Below are 18,199 nucleotides of genomic sequence, written 5' to 3' on the forward strand. Positions count from 1 at the left end.
AGGGCCTGGTTCCAGGGCTCACGCCTTGACTCAGACCACATCTCTGGAGGGGGTGGGGTTTGAACCTAGGGCTCATGCCTCTTGTCCCAGCCCTCTTCTGCAGGAGCTCTTTCAACTCCATACTGTGCCGCAACAGACACCTGCCTCACCGCCTGATCAGGGCACGCCCAGGGCCCAGCCCTCCTCATCCTGCCCTCTCAGTTCCCTCACCCCAACCCAGCTGGCCCCTTCCAAACACACCCAAAGAGCCGGATTCTCCTCAGTCTACTTCATTGCAATAAGTGTGGCTCTCCAAAGCTATTTTTATTTGTTTTAGCTTTCTTTACTTTGTCCCAAACTGCTCTTTATTCATTTGTTCAGTCATTTAAATATTTATTGAGTGCTTTCCACGTGCCAGGTAACTTACAGGCACTTAGTGAATACAGCAGACCTGGTTCTACCCTCATGGAAACTTCTCATTCGTGCCAGCCTGTTCCTGCTTTCTGCCCCCAGCTGCTCCTGAACAAACTTCTTGTACTTGTGACAAGAACCCTGATAACACAGCTACCAGGGATGGAGCCACTTCCCAGTTTTTGTATGACTTGGGGGGAAAGGAGGCCTCCTTCCACCCCCCTCACCTCCTCACCCCACCACCTTGGTGTTCTATTTCTCAAATCCTGAGTCTGGTCTTGTGTCCCTTGATGGGTCCTACGGAGGCAGAGGACTGCAGCTGGGTGCGTCTTTGGTGTTTACAATGCCAGGTTACAAGGGCTTCGGGCAAGAGTCCTCCTTTCACAGGGTCCAGGAGAGTCAGCAAGCTGTTTCCTGTGTTTCCTCTTCCTCAGGACAGCCACAGCTTCCCCAGGCATCTTCTCCACCTTCCCCACCAGTGAAGGCCGCTGCCCTGCCCAGCCCGGTGGGCGGCCCCACCAGCTGCGTTGGGAGGACAATGTCAGTGCCAGTAACAGCAAGCCTCCTCCCTATGGAAACTGATACCTGCCTGGTACCTGCCTCTCTGGAAGACCTGATAGCCTGCCTAGGATGAGAGAGAAGACCCAGCAATGGCACTGAGGCGGCTGGCCCCCTTCCGCAGCTGGCACACTGGCTCAGGTTCTATCTGAACACCACCTGTTGCTCAGTTAAACCTGCAGGGACCAAGGAGTGAGTCCTTATTTCAGGGGTCCCGCTTTTCCAGGAAAGCCAGAAAGAACCTAGGGCACTTGGAGTTTACCCAACTCCATACCAAAGTCATTCATCTCAGGCCTGGGAGGAATGATCAGCTCTGGAATGCAGATCAAGAAGAAAGGGGGTTCTATGACCATTCCTAACCTCCAAGCCCCTGGAAAGAAAAATGAGCCAAGTTGACAGGTTGAAAGCAAAGCAAACATTTGGTCAGAACTCTGCTGGTGAAAATGCAGGTCTGGGGACCTGGCAGTTCCCAAGGCCTAAAAGTAAGACCGTCTGACAGGCTTGGACATAGGCAGTTATCGGTTATGTGAATAGATGTCTGGCTTTGGTGAAAGGAGCATATAGCTGTGTCTGAGCAGGTGAAAATGGTCTGGGAGCGAATCCCAGAGTTCTGTCCCTGGTGTTGCCATGCCTGTCCTGTTCATCCTGTCTCCCGCCATTCCCTTAATGGATTCTCTGTCTTGGAATTGGCCCCTGATGCTCACCTCCATCTGACTCATCACAGGAGAAATGAGGAGGGGTTTGCTTTCTTCTCTCAGGATTCCTGAAAAGCCCCGTACAGTCTTCTGTGGGCTCCATGGCTGGCCTGACTCATCAGCAGGAACCTTGTTCTTAGAAGTGGAACCATCCTGAGAGCTGGATAGGCAGCTGGGGTCTGAAGCTACCTAAGTATATCTGGATCTATTATCCCTCTACTACTCTTACTCAGGAATGGAAGTAGGAATAATTACAGGGGAAAGTCCCTGGCTTTAAGTGGGGCTGGTGGGGTCAAACTATATGGCACTGGGGCCAGGGCAAACAGAGGACTTTGTGAACCCAGCTTGCAGAGTGGGGGTGGAAACAAAGAGAGAAAATCTGTATTCTTTGAGGACTCTAATGGGCCCTGGGCTCAGGAATGATCGGCTTCAGTCCTGCTGCTAGAGGCTGGACCTTTGGGTGGGCAGTGCTCAGAGGTAGAAATGAGCTGTGTTTCCCTTCGAAGCCACGGAATCAATTCAGGGGTGGCTGGGAGGCTGCAAAGGGGAAGAATCGTGCTGGGGAAATCTGGAAATGTGTAGGAAGTACTGCTTGATGCATTGTCTTTGTCAACATCTTAGAAGCTTGCAAAAAAAAAAGTGCTGAAAGCTATTGACTTTGTTGTGTGGTAACCTGATTCCTTTGTATCTTATTTTAACATGATTTTATGTTTAAAGGTACCTATCAACCCTTCTTTCCTCTGTCCCTTGGGTCTTCCAGTCCTTGCAGTGTCAGACTGGGCTGATCCTGCCTGGAAAAGCAAGTGGTTGGGCTCCACCTGGGAGCACTGAGTCAGATCTGCCGGCAGGGCCTCCTGGGCACGTGTCCTCCAGGCTCCTGGCTGGTCTCCATGCCTTACCTGCCCACATGTGCCTGATGCCCTGCTGCCCGCGCCACGCTCTGCTGTGCCTTGGAGGCGGTCTCAGAACCTCTGTGTCTGCTGCAGTAGCAGCACCAGTTGGGCATGACTCAGCAGCCTGTCCTGGTGGCTGAGCCAGGCTGACCCTGACTCAGCGGGGTACTGGGATATCCTCTACCACTCTTGAAAGCCTCAGTACCCCATCTGTGACTCAGGCCACAGCGGGTATTAATTGGTCTCAGTAAAAGCACTTTGATTAAGCTTGGAATGAAAGGGGCTTAGAGAGTTCAAAGACAGGGGTTTTGGGGTGAGGAAGGGTGGCAGCTGTTTAGGTGACTGTGATGGGGAGACACTGGTGTCTCAGACAAGAAGGCTGGGTCAAGAGGGCATAAAAGGTCAGGAGTGTGGAGGTAAGTTTTCCCACTCTCATCCTTCCCAGCTGCTCCTTCTGCAGAGTGGGAGCCCTGGCATGGGGTGGGGGGTAAGGGGTGGCTCACTCCAGACCAGAGGTCTCCTCCCCATTCTAGGGTGCTGTCCAAGGTGACCTGCCTCCTTTTCCCTCCTCTCCCTCCTCCTCCCTCTGAGAGATATGCCAGGAAATCATGCCAGAGTTACCTGGAAGATCTCATTTCAAACAACATAGACATCTTGGGCCTCAGAAAAGGCCAAATTGTCTTTTACTTGCTTGGGTCTAAGTACCTCAGATCTTCCTTCCCTCTGTCCTCAGTTCCCATAGCTCATAGCTTTCCCACCTTGGATCTTCTCCCTGAGGTGCAAGCTCAGCTTTTCTTCCTGCCCCCTTGGGAGAGGGAATAGCAATCACATCAATACCCATTGATGACTTTGAGGCTGGGACAGGGACAGGGTTAAGATTTTGGGTGGTTTCTCCGGAGACTCCAGGAAAGGGGAGTCAGGAGGGTGTGTGGGAGTAGGGGGCAGGAAGAAATTGCCCAGAGCTAACGAGCCTTTCTAAATGGCCCCTAGGGTAAGCATCAAATCCTAGAATCACAAGGCCAGAAGGGACCTCAGAGACCCTCTGGTGCTTGAATCTCCTTTGCAAACTCTGGCCAAATGGTTGTACAGCCTGAACTTGCATACCCTGAGAGACAGGGAGCTCGTTACTTCATTGGCAATCCAAACCATCTCAGGATTGTTCTTAAGAATCTGGATCAGCTACAGGTCACACTGGATGAGAGAGATTAGGGCATAACCAGGCTCCTTCCTGGGTCCTCTCCTTCTGAGGTGGGTCAGTAGGAACCACTGAGGCTTGGGAAGTTTGCAAAAGGGCTCAGGGAGTCCCCAGGCCACATGTATCTGAAGCTTCTGCCTGCCAGCCCTGATACAGGCCTCAATCCCTAACCCCAACCCACATCCTCAAACTCAACCCCAAGCATTAAACTCATCCCTCTTTCTATTTGTAAATCTAATCCTTCCTTACCAGACCTCAACCTTCTCCCATCAGGGAAAAGCTCTCTTATCATACCACCTTTATCACCTTTAAGTCCCCAGCCCTTTCCACCTAACCATGGCCTCACCTGACAGTCCTCCAATCCCAAACTTTCACTGAAAGCAGGGTGGAATGACAGGAGCTGCAGCAGCTTCTTGGCTTCTTTGTTGGCCTCCGTGGTGCCTCTGTTCGTTCCCTTTCAGAATAAGTATGAAGTTGTCTGTCCCTGGTTGTTCATGACTCCTGCTCCCAGACACTATCCTCAGAGGTATTCTCTGCAGGGCAACTCCCCAGGCCTGCTGCTCACCTTCCTGGGTGTTGGAGGACTCTAGTCAAATGGTTGGACAGCCTCAGTAACAGGGAGCTCACTACCTCATAAGCCAACCTAAACCACCTCAGAGAGCCTGGGTCTACAGGAGGACTTGGGAGAGGGGGTTGGGGACCTGCCGACACTGTGGGGAGGGTTTTGGAAAGGGCCAAATGGCAGTCCCAGAGCTTGGGAGGGAGAGATGGGGAAATTGGGCCTGACTCCACGGAGGAGGGTGGGGGACCCTGGGCAGGTTAGGGTAGGGCCAAGGGGCTTGCATGGAGTTGCTGTGAAGGGTACTTCAGAGGAAGAGTAGGGCAGGCCAAGGTCTCTACCTGTCCTACTCCAAAATGTTCTGGAGTTGGGCCGCACCTTATCTCAGAAGCAGCTTCTGGACTTCTCTGGATTCTTGTACTGCCTCTTCTCTCCTGTTCTATGTCTCCGTTCATTTCTTTCCAGGTCTCTGTCTTTGATCTTCTGTCTTAGAATAGTGGCAAATACCACCCAAACTGGAGGTGTGCATAAAAGAAGGGCCACCCTTCCCTGGAGAGCTACAAATTTCTCAGGGAACAGCAAAGGGGCCCTTCTGGAAATCTGCTGGTTGGGTCTTCAACCATGGCCTGGCCCCTCTGCCTCCTCTGTCTCTCTCTCAACCTCTGGATGGGCCATTTGGATGTCATGTTTTTCTAACTCTGTCCTAGTCTCTCTCTCAGCTCCTTTACTAGTCATTACCTCTCCCAGTCTCTTTCTTTCTCTCTATGGGGAACAAGGGTACCCCAATAGTCTCCTGGATCTGTCTGGACCTTTATGGAACCTGAAAAGGAAGTGGGTGGAGAAATGGGGTAGAGACTGGGAGGGGAAAAGGAGAGGGAGGAGTCAGGGTAGGGGACCTCCCAGGAATGAGGCCCTCTTCCTCTGCAGAGGATGGAATCCGGAGAAATGCAGGCTGTGGGCCAATCCCAGAGGGAGGGACCGTGGGCTGGACCTATGCAAGGACAACCATGCTGATATCCCAGTGCTCTCACCCCATCACGGCCCTCCAAAAATCCCTGCAGGGCTCAGAGCACAGGGCCGGAAGCCTTCATTTATAGGCCCCAAATTGCAAGGAGGTGGCAATTAGTCCTCAGTGGGTCAAGGGGGAGCAACAAGGGTGTCCTGGCTCTTCAGGCTTTGAGGACCAGTGTGGGGCCCTCCAAAGTGGCTGTTCTCAGAGCATCAAGGCCTTCAGTGTCCTCCAAGGCCCATCTCCAAGACCTCCCACCCCCGTAAGACTCCCTCTGATGGACTGTGTTTTCTAGTTCACTTTGGAGCCAGAGCCCCACTCACTGCCATTGACTCCTTGCATCCCCTTCTCCAAATGCCTTTCATGCAGTTAGACCAGGTGATGAGCTTAGGTTGTCAGGAGGGATTTCAGAAGTTTCATATGTTACGGGATTAAGTTGCTTTATACCCCCAAAATGGGTTCAGGTACTTTTGGACCCCTCCCCCAAATCTTGGGACCCCAATCAACATGTGCTGTTGATATTCTTCCTGAGTTAAGGGATGAAAATTCTAGCCAAATGCAGATTTAACAGACAGAGCTAAAATAAATAAAACCTCATCTTTGATCTCATTAACCGCCCTCCCGCCCTTATATATTTAACCCACGTTCAAATCCTAACCATAGTCTAACTCAAATCCCCAAACTCAATTCTAATCCAGTTGTAACCCCAATCCTAAATCAATTTCAACCCATTTAGCTCTAATGTATTCCCAAGCATAGCCATAACACATATTCCAGCCATAAACTCTAACCTCAGTATAGCTATAATTCTAATTTTAATCCTAACCTTAATTCCAATTCCAACTTCAACTCTAACTGCAATCTCATTTCTAATTGCAACTAACCTCAACCTTAACCCTAGCTCCAGCCTTCACCCCAGCTCTAACGTTAGTTCACATCTGGAACCTAATTAAACCCCAATCCTACATTTTGGTTTAATGGAACCACAACTTTTGTGCCTTTCTTTTCAGTCTCACATTTCCTAGTCCCACCTGTCCTCTCCTCCACCCATCACTAACCTTTTTTCATGGGTGGGCCCTTTTCTTGGACCACTCTGGGCTGAAAGTCAGGATGTCTGTGTTCTACCCAACTCAGTCAGGGCCCAGCAGCATCACTGCAGCTGAATCCCCATGTTTCTCCAGGACTCCGTTTCCTCATCTGTAAAATGGGGATAATGATCCCTGCTCTCCAGATTGCAGGACAACTCCAGAAACATTACAACAAATAAAGAAATAAGGATACTCATTGTGTACATCTGGTAGGCCCGAGAGCACCCTGTTATTGTCGGGAGTGCGGGTGGAGGGGTTTGGAACGCAGAGATGCGTGGACTCCTTGTGCTTCCCTATTGTTCTGTCTTATTTTTCCTGGAGGGGTGGGTCCTGGGAGCATCCCTAAGCCCCATAACTCTCCCCAAGACTCTTCTCTCCTTTCCCTTCATGTGCCTCATGTCAGGCCAGGAGGAGGGCATGGGCGAGGGCCCCGAGGGAGTCAAGCTGTTGAACGGGACCACTCATGGCCTGATCCCTACCACCATGTGTGGGGCAATCCAGGAGCCCAGAGGTGGAGCAAGAGGTCTCTTCTGGAACCCCCTGGACCAACCCAGAGGGGCTGGCCCTCCACCATCTCCCTCTGTCCTCCAGGACCCTCTCCAGGCCTGCTCCAACCTGACCACAACCAGTTCAGGTCATGAGGGTCCTTGGCCTCCCTTCTTCTGCATAGAAACAAGGATACACAGTGATCCCTAGAAGAAATACACAAAGAGGGGCTCAGCCCTCCTGAACAGAGCCGCAGCAACACCCCGCCTCCCTCCCACACACACACCCCCCAGGCGGTGTGGACGCGCTCCCACAGGCACACTGCTTCCCCAGTCCTCCTGGCACCTTCTCTCAGTCATTGCCTCACACATGACAGTTCCCTCACCCACCCCATCCACTGACCTCACCCCCTCGCACACCCTGGTCATGCTCCTCTCAGGCCTCACTGAACTGGTTTCGGTCCTGTGTGGGAGGAGGGGGCTAGATCCCCTATAACACCTCCTGGTTCCCAGGCATCCCCTACACTTGTTGGGGCGGGGAGTGCAGTTCCAGAGGGGACAGTCACGGGAAGACCCTGTTCCCACCCACACCCTAACTCCCCCTCTTCCAGCTCAAGAGGAGTGACTCCCTTTGAAGGACCAGAGTCCTCAGGGGGAAGGTGGGCTGGGCGTTCCTGGGTCCCTTTTATCTGCCTGGGCCTCCAGCCCCAGGGTCCCAGCAGTGGGGAAATACCCCCTTCCCTGGTGCCATTTCCCACAGATCTCAACCTATGGATACCCTTGCTTTATTTTTGAGCCCCCCTAGAGGTTCAGGGAGGGGAGGATTTAGAATGCTCTCCCCTGCATGGGAGGGTGTGTCAGAGGCTGCATCCTGGGGTCAGTGTTAACCCCTCAAGGCCCGGCCCCCCTTCCTCCCCAAGCCTGGCTTTCCTTCCTGTTCCCCACTTCCCCAAGGGAAACAGGCAACAAATGAGTGGTGAGGGGAGCTCCGTGGACGCCGTAAAATGGGGTGACTGTTGTTACTCCAAGGATGGGGCCAGGAGGAAGTGTTGGTTTGACAGGTGCCTAATTACAAGTCCCACTGGCCACCATGCACCACTCTGGGGATAGGGAAGAGCTTGGGCGAGGGCTGGGTAATGCCTGGGTAGGCTACCCCATCACCCCAGTAATTAGGGTTCCCGGGACTCCTCCCCAAGGCGGGGACCAGGCCCCCTCCCTCCCATAGAAATAACCCCAGCTGCTCCTCAGCCGGACACTCACTGCACCTTCCTGCCACCCCGGGGCAGTGTGTGGGCCCTCAGCTCCCCCTCCCTCCACCTGCCCCCTCACACCCACCACCACTGGCCCCTCGGCCACCGGCCCCAGGGACACCCAGCCCAGGCGGAGGAAACACCGAGCCTAGAGACATGGGAGTTCGAGGAGCGCTCCACCTTCTACTTGTGTGCCTGAGCCCAGGTATGGGGCTGGCCAGATGGGAAGGGAAAGGGGCAGCGAGGCGCTCACCGAGGAGCCTCAAAGGTGGTCTGAGATGCCCTGGCAGGGCACCTCCCACCCTCACCCTGCTGCCACCCTGGTTCGGAGCACTGCTGGGGGGCCCTCTCCCCAGGGGAGCCCTGTGCCTGAAGGACTGGGGCACGTATTGGTGGGTGTGGAGGTCTTTGGGTGGTTAACCCCTGAGCCCGTGAGCACTGTGTGGGCTCTCACACATGTGCAGGTGTCCTGCGTGCACACGCCTGCGAATGGGAGTTACCTGTGGGAACTGGAGGTGGGGAAGGAGAGAGCCGGGTGAGCAGTAGAGCTGGGTGGGGGCTGAGGAGGAGTCCGGGAAGGATCAGTTTCACTAGATCATCTGTGTTCCTGCTCCCCGTGCGAGCGCCCTCCTCCACCCAGGCCAGAGCCAAGGAGCAGGGAGGCTGATTGCCTTGGAAGGGCGAGAGATGAGGGATGGTATAAATCTGGGAGATTGGTTCCATCGCAGCCAGTGAGGGCTGAGGCTGGAGACCTCTGCTCTGGGACCCTGTGCCGTGAGAGCACCAGGTAGCACCCCCCTCCAGGAGAGATCCAAGGGGGTCAGGGACGGCAACTCCCAGAGCCCCCTCAGTCCACTGGGGACACTCCTTGAGGGCCGGGCTCAGGTTTGGACATTGTGGCGGCCTACTCAGCTTGGGACAAGTCCCCAGTAAGGGCTGTTTTGGGCAAGCCTCGCTGGAAATGGCTTCTGAGTCCCTCCTGGGGTCGGGACTTGAGGTGAGGGAGTATGGGAGACGAGTACAGGGAGGAGAGAGCATTTGCAGCCCGTGTGTGTGCACATGAGCTTAAATCCTTGGTGGTTGCCTATGACACCCTCTCTGTTTGAGATTCCTTCTGGCAGAGCCCACTTAGGAAGTTCTGGCTGTGCTGTGGGGACTCGGACATCTCCATGGGCGTGGCGTGTGTCTGTGGGTGTGTGAGGACACGCTCAGTGCTGTGTGTTTCCATGCACCAATACCCTCTTGTAGGAACCACCTTTTCTCCCATTCTTTCCTTCCCCTTCCCTCCTCTCCAGGGGTTAGGAGCTCTGGAAGCAGTTTACCAATTTAGAAAGGAGGTACAAGCTGAGAGTAGACACTACTATTGAGATGACAGCCCCTCCTGAGACAATGAGTCCCCACTGTTCTCTTCCTTGGTGGCTCATTGGGACTTCCCGGGCCCTCTCTCCACCCAGCTTTCTCTCTCTCCAGCTTCTTTCTTCTCTTACGTTCCCTGGAAGTACTTCCTCAGTGCCACAGCAATCAAGGTGAGACACCAGGAACAACTTCCTGAGGAGAGTGAGGGGGTGGAAAGTGGCTGGAACCTTGGGGGGGGGTTACCGTGAAAGCTTCTAAGGAGACTGAAAAGCTGGGGTGCGGCTCCCTGGCCTGGGACAATTGAAGACACTCAGCCAGGTGCAGGGTGGAGGCACCTTTCTTCCAGCTTCAGTCCCCCCTTCCCCAAGCCCCTTTCTCTGAATACTTACCCTCCAGCCCAGCTGAACCCCCTCGGTGTGGGGAAGAGTGTGCTCCTTGTTCTGAGTTGCTTCCAGCCGCAGTTCCCCAGGGTGTAGACTCTGCTCTACGCTGGTTCTGGCTCATCCCTGGCTTGCCTTGTGTCACCGCAGGATCTGGCAGTGGCATCAGGATCCTTATCTCAGGAATGAGAGGGTGTTCTCCTGGCCTGGGGCTGGGTAAGGCCTCACCAGGTCCCGTTAGAGCTGCAGTCAGCCAGCCAGAGTGCTCTGGGTCTCCCTGGAGCCTGGTGGAGTTAGGGCATGGCGGATGGCTGAGCCGGGGTTCTGAGGGGCAAGTGTTGGGGTGTTGATGGGGCTCCTGCTGGCCTCTCTAGAACCCGGCCAGGCAAAGCCTGCCAGGCAGGGCTTCTGCAGGTGTGTCTGGTTTTGAATAAACACACACAGGGGAATGATGTGAGTGTACAATGGGTGTGTCTTTTGGATTCATATAGATCTGTGTTTGTGTGCAGACTGTCTGGATCCAACAGTGTCTGTGTATGTAGGAAGGGGGCTCTGCATAGGTATTTTGACATTGTAAAGGCTTGTAAGAGTGTGTCTATGTGTCAGTTTGTTTGGCTATGACAGCGAGTAACTGTGTGTGTGAGACGCTCTCTAAGCGTGCATGTGGCCTCAGGAGAAAGCCAGAGAAGGAAAAAGCAGTGAGTTGCGAAACTTGGGGCTGGGATTCCAAAGAACTTGTTGACCTTAACCAAAAGTGCAGAAGAGTGAGCCTAGCAGGGTGAGGGGCCTGAGGGTGGGGGCAGGCCCTGTGGAGGGAGGTGTTCTGGAGAATGGAAGGCGGAGCCCTGCATGCTGAGGGTGGGGCCACAGGCACACCCCACCTTGGTCTTCCTTCTTAGGTCTAACCGGTTGGGGCTTGTGCTTGCCTGGGGCTTCAGGGTAGGGGTTGAGGAGCTCAGTCCTGAGCTTCCAGATCCTGGCTCCTCACCCAGGGGCTGCCTGCTGATCCACCAAGGAAGCCCACAGAGGCTGTCTGTGCCACCCAGAGGGTGTATGGCAATGCCAGGGTGGCTGGGGAGCTCCTAGGGAGCAGCAGTGGGAGGGGACCCTGATGGGAGTGAGCACATGAGGGTGGCTGTACCTGAGCCACACAATCACACGAGAAGGACAAAATTCACATCGCCATACACAGTTATGCAAGGCTCATACATCCCACACGTATGTGTGGCCTCAGTCTTAGGTCTGCACCACTGTTCACCATCACACGCGAACACACCCAGGCTGTGACCCAGGTCACAGCTGTCCATGCCCAGGCATGCACGATCACTCGGACCACTTGCACAGACATTGGCACACATGGTCTTACACCATCACACACTACCACACCCAGGCATACAGCACAGACATGCACTGTCCTACAAAGATACACAAACAGTCACACACACTGGTACACACAGATACACCCAATCTTCAGCTCTGCAGCCTGGAAAGGGACCCCAGAGGACACTGTGTCCATCCTCCTGCCTCCGAGCAGGAACACCTCACTCAGCCCAGTCAGAGGCTGCTTTTAACCAGCTAGGCTCTTCCTTTAGGACATTTAACAATTCCTTGTGCTCCATATGCTTTCAGACACAGACATAGACACACAATAGCACATCCACACTACCATATAAATAAATAAGACACCCTATCTTGTCATGTGCGTGCATATCCTTATAGTTCACTTAGCAGTCACAGTAATCAAAAGCATACAATGCACATGTGTGTACATGTTCATGCATGCATAAATAAAATCACATATATATATAAGCATGCACAACAGCCATATACATACAAACAGTATTTAGATGCATTCTTATACAATTATAGTCTACATGTGTACACCAGCATGCACAGACACTAGCACATGAATATTCATGCATACCCAGGTACGTGCATACACAAGTGTACACAAGTATGCACAGATATGCATATACCAACTCACATGCACACACATACAGCACATCCACACACTAGGAGCAACCCCTCCTGTCTTTGAATCCCCACTGAATACAGCTGGGTTGCAGCTGATAAAGAATGGTGGGAGGGAGAGGCTGGAGCTGACCACCCAAACCCCAGTTCTGCTCCCCTCACCTCACCTGCCCTGCCCTTCCCCCAGCACTACTGTCTGCTGTGAGGATCAACGGGGATGGCCAGGAGGTTCTGTACCTGGCGGAAGGTGATAATGTGAGGCTGGGCTGCCCCTACATCCTGGACCCAGAGGACTATGGTCCCAATGGGTTGGACATCGAGTGGATGCAGGTCAACTCAGACCCCGCCCATCAGGAGAATGTGGTGAGTGCTGGGCCCAAGATTCCCTTTTTCCTACACTTTATGGTGTTCTCCTGTTGGGCAGCCAACACCCTGTGGGGAGAAGGAGGACAGAAAAGGAAACCAAGGCCTCACAGGGAGTGGGGCAACAGGGACGACAACTCTGCAATCGTGAATCAAGCCAGCCAGCCAGTTCACCTCTTCCCACCCCAGACCAAAGGGAAGAAGTCCAACGGTCCCTGCCCTCTACAAGTTCCCAGCCTGACCTTGATCTTACCTGATCTTCACACATTCTGTAAGAGGTCAGCAGATCAGGCACCATCACTCCTATTCTCCAGCTGAGAAAATGGTTTCAGAGCAGTTCAGTGAATTGCCTGGGGCAGCCAACCCACCCGGCCCTCCTTGGCTCTGCCTGCCTCACTTCTATTTTCCTTTCTTCTTCCCAGTTCCTTAGCTACCAGGACAAGCGGATCAACCATGGCAACCTCCCCCATCTGCGGCAGAGGGTCCGCTTTGTAGCCCCGGACCCCAGCCAGTACGATGCCTCCATTAACCTCATGGACCTGCAGGTATCTGACACAGCCACCTATGAGTGCCGGGTCAAGAAGACCACCATGGCCAGCCGGAGGGTCATTGTCACCGTCCAAGGTATGGCCAGACTCCTCTGGGCAACCCTTCCCCAGACTTCAGAGCCAGGGGCAGCTGGGCCACTGTGAGCCTGGCTCTGCCTCTTGGCTGGGCCCTGGCTTACAACTGCCTGCTTTCCTGCAGCCCGGCCTGCAGTGCCCATGTGCTGGAGCGAGGGCCATATGACGCGTGGCAATGACCTGGTGCTGAAGTGTTTTGCCAGTGGGGGCTCCCAGCCCCTCTCCTACAGGTGGGCCAAGATCAGTGGGCACACCCACCCCTACCGGGCTGGGTCTTACCACTCCCAGCACAGCTTCCACACTGAGCTCTCCTACCAGGAATCTTTTCACAGCTCCATTAATCAAGGTGAGGTGGATGTTGGGGCAGGGAGAGTGGGTATGAGTGGAATGAAGATCAGGGACTCAGGGACCTGCTGGGGCTTCCCCGGGTCATTGGCATCAACAAGTCAAGCCTGTTGGAACCCCTGTGGGAGACCCTTCTTCCAGGCCTTTTCCCAGCAGTTGCTATTGAGGGAAGAGGAGGCACACAAAAGCGAGGAGTCAGTGGAAAGCAGTCTGGTTAATTTGGAAAGAGCACAATCTGAGATAGACAGAACTGGGCTTGAATCCTGGCTGAGCCACTGACTGGCTCCAAGACTCAGGCAAGTTGCTTAACCTCTCTGTGGCTTGGTTTCTTCCTATGAAAAAGGAATAATAATATCTTCCTTCCGTGGGCATGTGAGGATTAACTGGGACATGGAGAAACTGCATTAGTACTCACAATCAAGTGAAGAATGTCAGAACTAGAAGGGCTCCTGAGTTCCTCTGGTCTAACCATGTACGAATAAGGAGACCTAGGTTCAGCAAGACAGTGTCCCTAAGGTCACATAATGAATTAATGATGGCTCTGTCTTGCTAATTCCTGAGGTGCCTTTCCTTGCCTCTGCCTCATTAGGGAGGTGACTCACCTGTAGAATGGAGTGGACCTGTATGTGGGTGTGTGTGTGGGGGGGCAGTGCACATATACCTTCCCTCCTTCCAGACTGGGTGTCATCAGCCCCCAACTCATGGGGACCTAAGCTGGGGTGGGAGCTCTGAGACCAGGACCCTCAGTCTCATCACTGCCATCTAATGCCCCTTCAGGCCTCCTGAACAATGGTGACCTGCTGTTGAAGCACATCTCCCCTGAGGACGATGGGCTGTACCAGTGCACAGTGGCCAACCACGTGGGCTACAGTGTGTGTGTGGTGGAGGTGAAGGTCTCAGGTAGGTGTGGTGTGCCCAAGGGGCCCCACTGACTGGGAGGGTTGGATGGGGGGCACCTGGGCCTCCATCCCACTGCCACTAGTCCTCAGGCCTCTGCCCAGGACAGCCTGAGAAGCCCTGGGAGAAATAGGCACACCTCTCCCCACAGCCTCCTCTTTGGGTGTCCCGCCCATAACCCCCTGGAGCCTGGCCCTCTTCCCCACAGATCCCCTGCCCTGGTACTCAGGCACCTTGCCGGGCTGTGGGGAAGCCTGACCAGCCTCCACTTCTCCCCACAGACACCAGGCGCGTGGGCATGATCATCGGCGCCGTGCTGGGCTCTTTGCTCATGCTGGCCTGCGTGATGATGGGCATCTGGGGGCTCGTCTGCTGCTGCTGCGGGGGCTCCGGGGCTGGCGGCGCCCGCGACTCCTTCGGCTTCGGCACCCGCGGCGGGGTCGACAGAGGGGCCGGCGGAGGGGTCTGCGACATGGCTAGTGAGATCAGGTAAAACCTGATGCATGCTGCATGCTGCTGTGCGGCAGGGGACCGGCGCCCTGCCTCTCCCCACCCCTGCCTGCCACCGGCCGGCTGGGACCTCCCCACCCCAACCCTGCCCGCCATCGCCACGGAGTGTTGGGACCGCAGCATGTCGACCTGCCCCTCGTCGCATGGCTTTTGTGTCTTTCCCCTTCTCCATCCCCAGTCTTCACTTCTGCTCCTCCATGTCTAGGCACTTCTCTGTCAATCTGCCTTGTCTAGACTGTAAGCTCCTGGAGGGCAGGGCCTGTGTTTTTGTTTTGTTTTGTTTTGTTTTTCCCTTGTATTCCCTGTACTGCGCCGGTGAGAACTCTGGACATGCTTCTTTAAGAGAGTTAAGTAGTGCTAATCACATATTAGAAATAAACTAGAAATAAAAATAGAACAAGACTAGCAGTGCTAATAACTGCATTGCCTTGGAGATGTTGGAAAAGATGGAGAAGACGGAGGTGAGAAGAGAGAAAGAGAGGGCAAGGTCAGGGTTAGTGAAGGAAAGAAGGAAAGGGAAAGCAGCTCCTTCTAGATCTCTAAGGCTCCCTCCCTGTTGGAGGTGGTGATTCCGCGAAAACATCGGAAAGGATCTGGAGGGCGCCTGGAGGGGGCTGCCTGCAGTGTGGTCCGGACAGCTGTGGCCGAGCCTGTCTGAAGGCTTGGGGATGCTGGTTCTCCGGGGACAGCCGCGGGGGCGCAGACCCAGGAAGGGGCAGAAAGGAGAGCAGTCGAGGCCGAGGGAGAGAAGCGAGGGGCACGTGGAGGGAGGCGTGGGAGACGAGAGGTTGCCAAGAGCCCCCAGCTCTGCCCAGGCCGTGCCCACGCCGCGCCGCGGAGGAGCCCGCTCACCCGCCCGCCTGTTGTTTCCCACAGAGAGGACGCCGTGGCGCCCGGGTGCAAGGCCAGCGGGCGCGGCAGCCGCGTCAACCACCTCCTGGGGCACCCGACGCAGAACGTCAGCCGCTCCCTGCGCCGCAAGTACGCGCCCCCGCCCTGCGGCGGCCCCGAGGACGTGGCCCTGACGCCCTGCGCCGCCGCCGCCGCCTCTGCCGCCTGCGAAGCGGGCCCCTCCCCGGTCTACGTCAAGGTCAAGAGCGCCGAGCCCGCCGACTGCACCCAGGGGCCGCTGCCGGTCAAGGATGGCCTCTTGGTGTGAGCGCGTTCGCCGCGCCGCGCGGGGCTGTGCCGGGCTGTGCCCCGGCCGGGAGGAGGGCGCGGGGCTCTCTGCCTGCAGCTGCGGACACGTTCGGGCCCGCGCGGGTCTTGCTTGCCCTAAGCCGTCCCGCGGCTGGGGGCTGAAGGCATTTCCCTCGGGAAATGCACAGAGAGGTAGCGCTTCCTCCCTTAAAATAGGAGGGGGTGGGGAAGGCAGAGAAAGGCTGTCCGGAGTCCCGGGGTCCCGAGGCTCCGGAGGAGGGAGGGTGGGAGGAGGAGCGGTGTGAGTGTGAGAGAGCTGCTGAGGCCGGAGGCCCGTTATCCCCAGCCAAGGCAGAGGGCCCCGAGGGGCCGGACGGGTGGGGATCTGGAGTGAATTGTTCTGTGTGTGAGATCTGAGCTCCCAGGCTGCAATGTTAGCACAATAAAGAAACTGTAAGACTTGAGACTGTGGTGGCTGAGGTTCCAAGGAGGGTTGAGCGTGGGGCGGGGGTGGAGGGCCCTGCTCAGGGATGGGGGAGGTCCCTCCTGTTGCACCCCCTCAACCAGGCACCACCTCCTCCCTTCCCTCCTTAGATCCATAGCTGGGAGGGACACTCTAATTCTACTCCTTCACTGTACAGAGGGAAACAGAATCCACAGGCTGAACTTTATATCGGAATCCTGGTTTTCTCTTTCTTTCAAGAAGGTCAGAGGAGCGGAGAGGGAGCTGTGCGGGATGGTTCCCTGACCATTCTCAGCATCCCCTTTCCTCCAACCTTCATCTACCTGCACTGACTTCTTTATCTCTCCCAGATGTATGTATGCCTTCTTTCTCAGCAGCCAAGAAGGATTGCAGAGCCATACTCTCTGGGGCAGAAAGACATTTAAGGTCCATCTTCTGTTTATGGGAAGGGGATTAACGTTTATTGGGCACCAACTATGTGCTAGATGCTTTCAGATATTTTGTCTTATTTAATCTTTATTTCAGTCCTGTGAGGTTGTGCATTGTCCTCATTATTCAGATGAAGAAACTAGGCTTAGAGGGATTGGGTATCTTGACCAAAGCCACAAAAATAGTAATTCAAGATAAGATCCAGGCATGCTTGACTCCAGGACATCAGGCTGTTTCTCTGATATTTGAATTCTTTCTACAGCATTCCTGACAAGGGATCTTCCAACTTCTTGGTGTCGTCTGGTGGCAGCTCACTACCTTCCAAAGCAGTCCATTCTGGCTCTGACTGTCAGAGACACATTTTTTCTGTTGAGCCCAATTCCCCATATAGCTTTTCGATCCAAGTTCTGCTCCTAGAGAACCCAGAGCATCACATTTCTAAGTCAGCTGCCCTTAGTGCACCGAGTGGTCATACTTCATACAGGACAGCTGCAACAGGCATGCAGCTGGAAGCATGTCTGCTCTAGGGGCTGGAGGTCTGAAGACCACAGTAGTTCAAGGTCTCTCTGTTCTGTTCAGCAGACTCTTCCTTCTCTACTTGTCTCTTTTCTCTTGAGGAGAAGCTGGTCTTCCTAATTCTTCCTGCCCCTATCCTGGGGCCAGGTTAGGTATGGGTATAGATGAGCCTCAAAGTATCTGGGTTTCAAATTTCCTAACTGAAGAAGCCCTGAAACCCTGCTTGGTTATGCATAATAAGGAAGCCCTTCTGGTTGACTTGGAATTTGCAAAGGGGTGACGGCATTGCCATCTCTGCCTTGTTAGAGCTTGGGAAGAGAAAGGAGAGATGATGGTGGGACAGAGGGAGCCAGAGAAAATTGTCTTGCGGGGTGGGGAGTTGGGAAGGGACCCTTTCATCCTGTGGATTTCTCTGGGATGGTGGGAGTGCAGGAGGTAAGAGGATTAAACAGCTGAGGGGAGCAGAGAACTCCAGGAACCATGCATCCTATAAGGTGGCTTGTTCACAGATGGAGAGCTAGCTCTTCAGCAGGGCACTGGGCCTGGCACACTTTTGCCCTAAGGCAGAGGACTGAATAGGATGATGTTGGGAGGGCCCTCCCAGCCTGAGGAGCCTCCAGTTCAGTCCTCTGCAAGGTGGGAGGGACAGAGGCAGCCAGCTAGCTCTGCAAGATTATCTTCCTCATTCCACAAACCAGAGAACCATGCTCAGAGTTAGTATTCGCTTGGAGGGGGAGGACAGAGGCTCTGGCAAGAAAAGCTTGTTAAAATGCAGCGAGAGAGATTTCAGAGAGACTCTGGAAACAATTTCCTGTTAAGGTGACTCAACAGGGAAACCAGAGAAATTCCTAAATCCAAAGATGGGATCATAGCCATTATCATTGCACTCACCACCCCAGGGTGATGAAGCTTCTGCTCTAATGATTTTGGTTCAGGTTCACCCTGGTCCTTTTTGTTCATGTCTCTTGCAGAAATCCTTGTCCAATGTTGAAAGAACACCTGTGGTGGTAAATGTTTAACAGTTGGCTTTTTTTTTTTTTTTAATATTTTTTATTTGGAAATAATTTCAAACTCTTACAATTTG

The 18,199-nt window shown here is 54.3% G+C and overlaps 2 protein-coding genes and 1 long non-coding RNA gene across 5 annotated transcripts in view; 2 read left to right on the forward strand and 1 right to left on the reverse strand.

The window, feature by feature from the left end:
• Positions 1 to 2,306, forward strand: part of CFAP45 (cilia and flagella associated protein 45) — a 37,735-nt gene extending 35,429 nt beyond the window's left edge. Inside the window, exon 13 of the transcript XR_005215190.1 lies at positions 825 to 2,306. The gene's annotated coding sequence lies outside the window, so the exon portion shown is untranslated. The remainder of the gene's footprint in view (positions 1 to 824) is intronic.
• LOC119526487 lies at positions 256 to 14,583 on the reverse strand. 3 transcript variants are annotated; one of them, XR_005215193.1, is made up of 7 exons: positions 14,291 to 14,583; positions 12,446 to 12,506; positions 9,868 to 10,142; positions 6,358 to 6,496; positions 4,669 to 4,777; positions 4,078 to 4,300; positions 256 to 912 (listed from the first exon to the last, which is right to left on the reverse strand). It is a non-coding gene; the product is annotated as an uncharacterized LOC119526487 (long non-coding RNA). The 3 variants fall into 3 exon arrangements; XR_005215192.1 differs by lacking the exons at positions 9,868 to 10,142; positions 12,446 to 12,506; positions 14,291 to 14,583 and adding an exon at positions 8,623 to 9,861 and having other exon boundaries at positions 4,669 to 4,805; positions 6,358 to 7,079; XR_005215191.1 differs by lacking the exons at positions 6,358 to 6,496; positions 9,868 to 10,142; positions 12,446 to 12,506; positions 14,291 to 14,583 and having other exon boundaries at positions 4,669 to 5,940.
• Positions 8,134 to 16,171, forward strand: VSIG8 (V-set and immunoglobulin domain containing 8). The gene is made up of 7 exons (XM_037825607.1): positions 8,134 to 8,327; positions 12,017 to 12,192; positions 12,615 to 12,816; positions 12,940 to 13,161; positions 13,938 to 14,060; positions 14,339 to 14,546; positions 15,444 to 16,171. Exons 1-7 carry the CDS (start codon positions 8,279 to 8,281, stop codon positions 15,724 to 15,726), a joined length of 1,263 nt encoding a protein of 420 aa, XP_037681535.1. The 5' UTR covers positions 8,134 to 8,278; the 3' UTR covers positions 15,727 to 16,171.
• The last annotated feature ends 2,028 nt before the right edge of the window (positions 16,172 to 18,199 follow it).

The sequence above is a fragment of the Choloepus didactylus genome, chromosome 2, assembly GCF_015220235.1.
Source record: "Choloepus didactylus isolate mChoDid1 chromosome 2, mChoDid1.pri, whole genome shotgun sequence".
Lineage (NCBI taxonomy): Eukaryota > Metazoa > Chordata > Mammalia > Pilosa > Megalonychidae > Choloepus > Choloepus didactylus.

What these genes read in the sequence shown, in the direction of transcription:
- VSIG8 (XM_037825607.1), top strand. Translation starts at nt 8,279, where the DNA reads ATGGGAGTTCGAGGAGCGCTCCACCTTCTACTTGTGTGCCTGAGCCCA. An exon ending in GGTCATTGTCACCGTCCAAG is followed by an intron (nt 12,817 to 12,939) that starts GTATGGCCAGAC and finishes GCTTTCCTGCAG; the next exon opens with CCCGGCCTGCAGTGCCCATG. An exon ending in TCACAGCTCCATTAATCAAG is followed by an intron (nt 13,162 to 13,937) that starts GTGAGGTGGATG and finishes ATGCCCCTTCAG; the next exon opens with GCCTCCTGAACAATGGTGAC.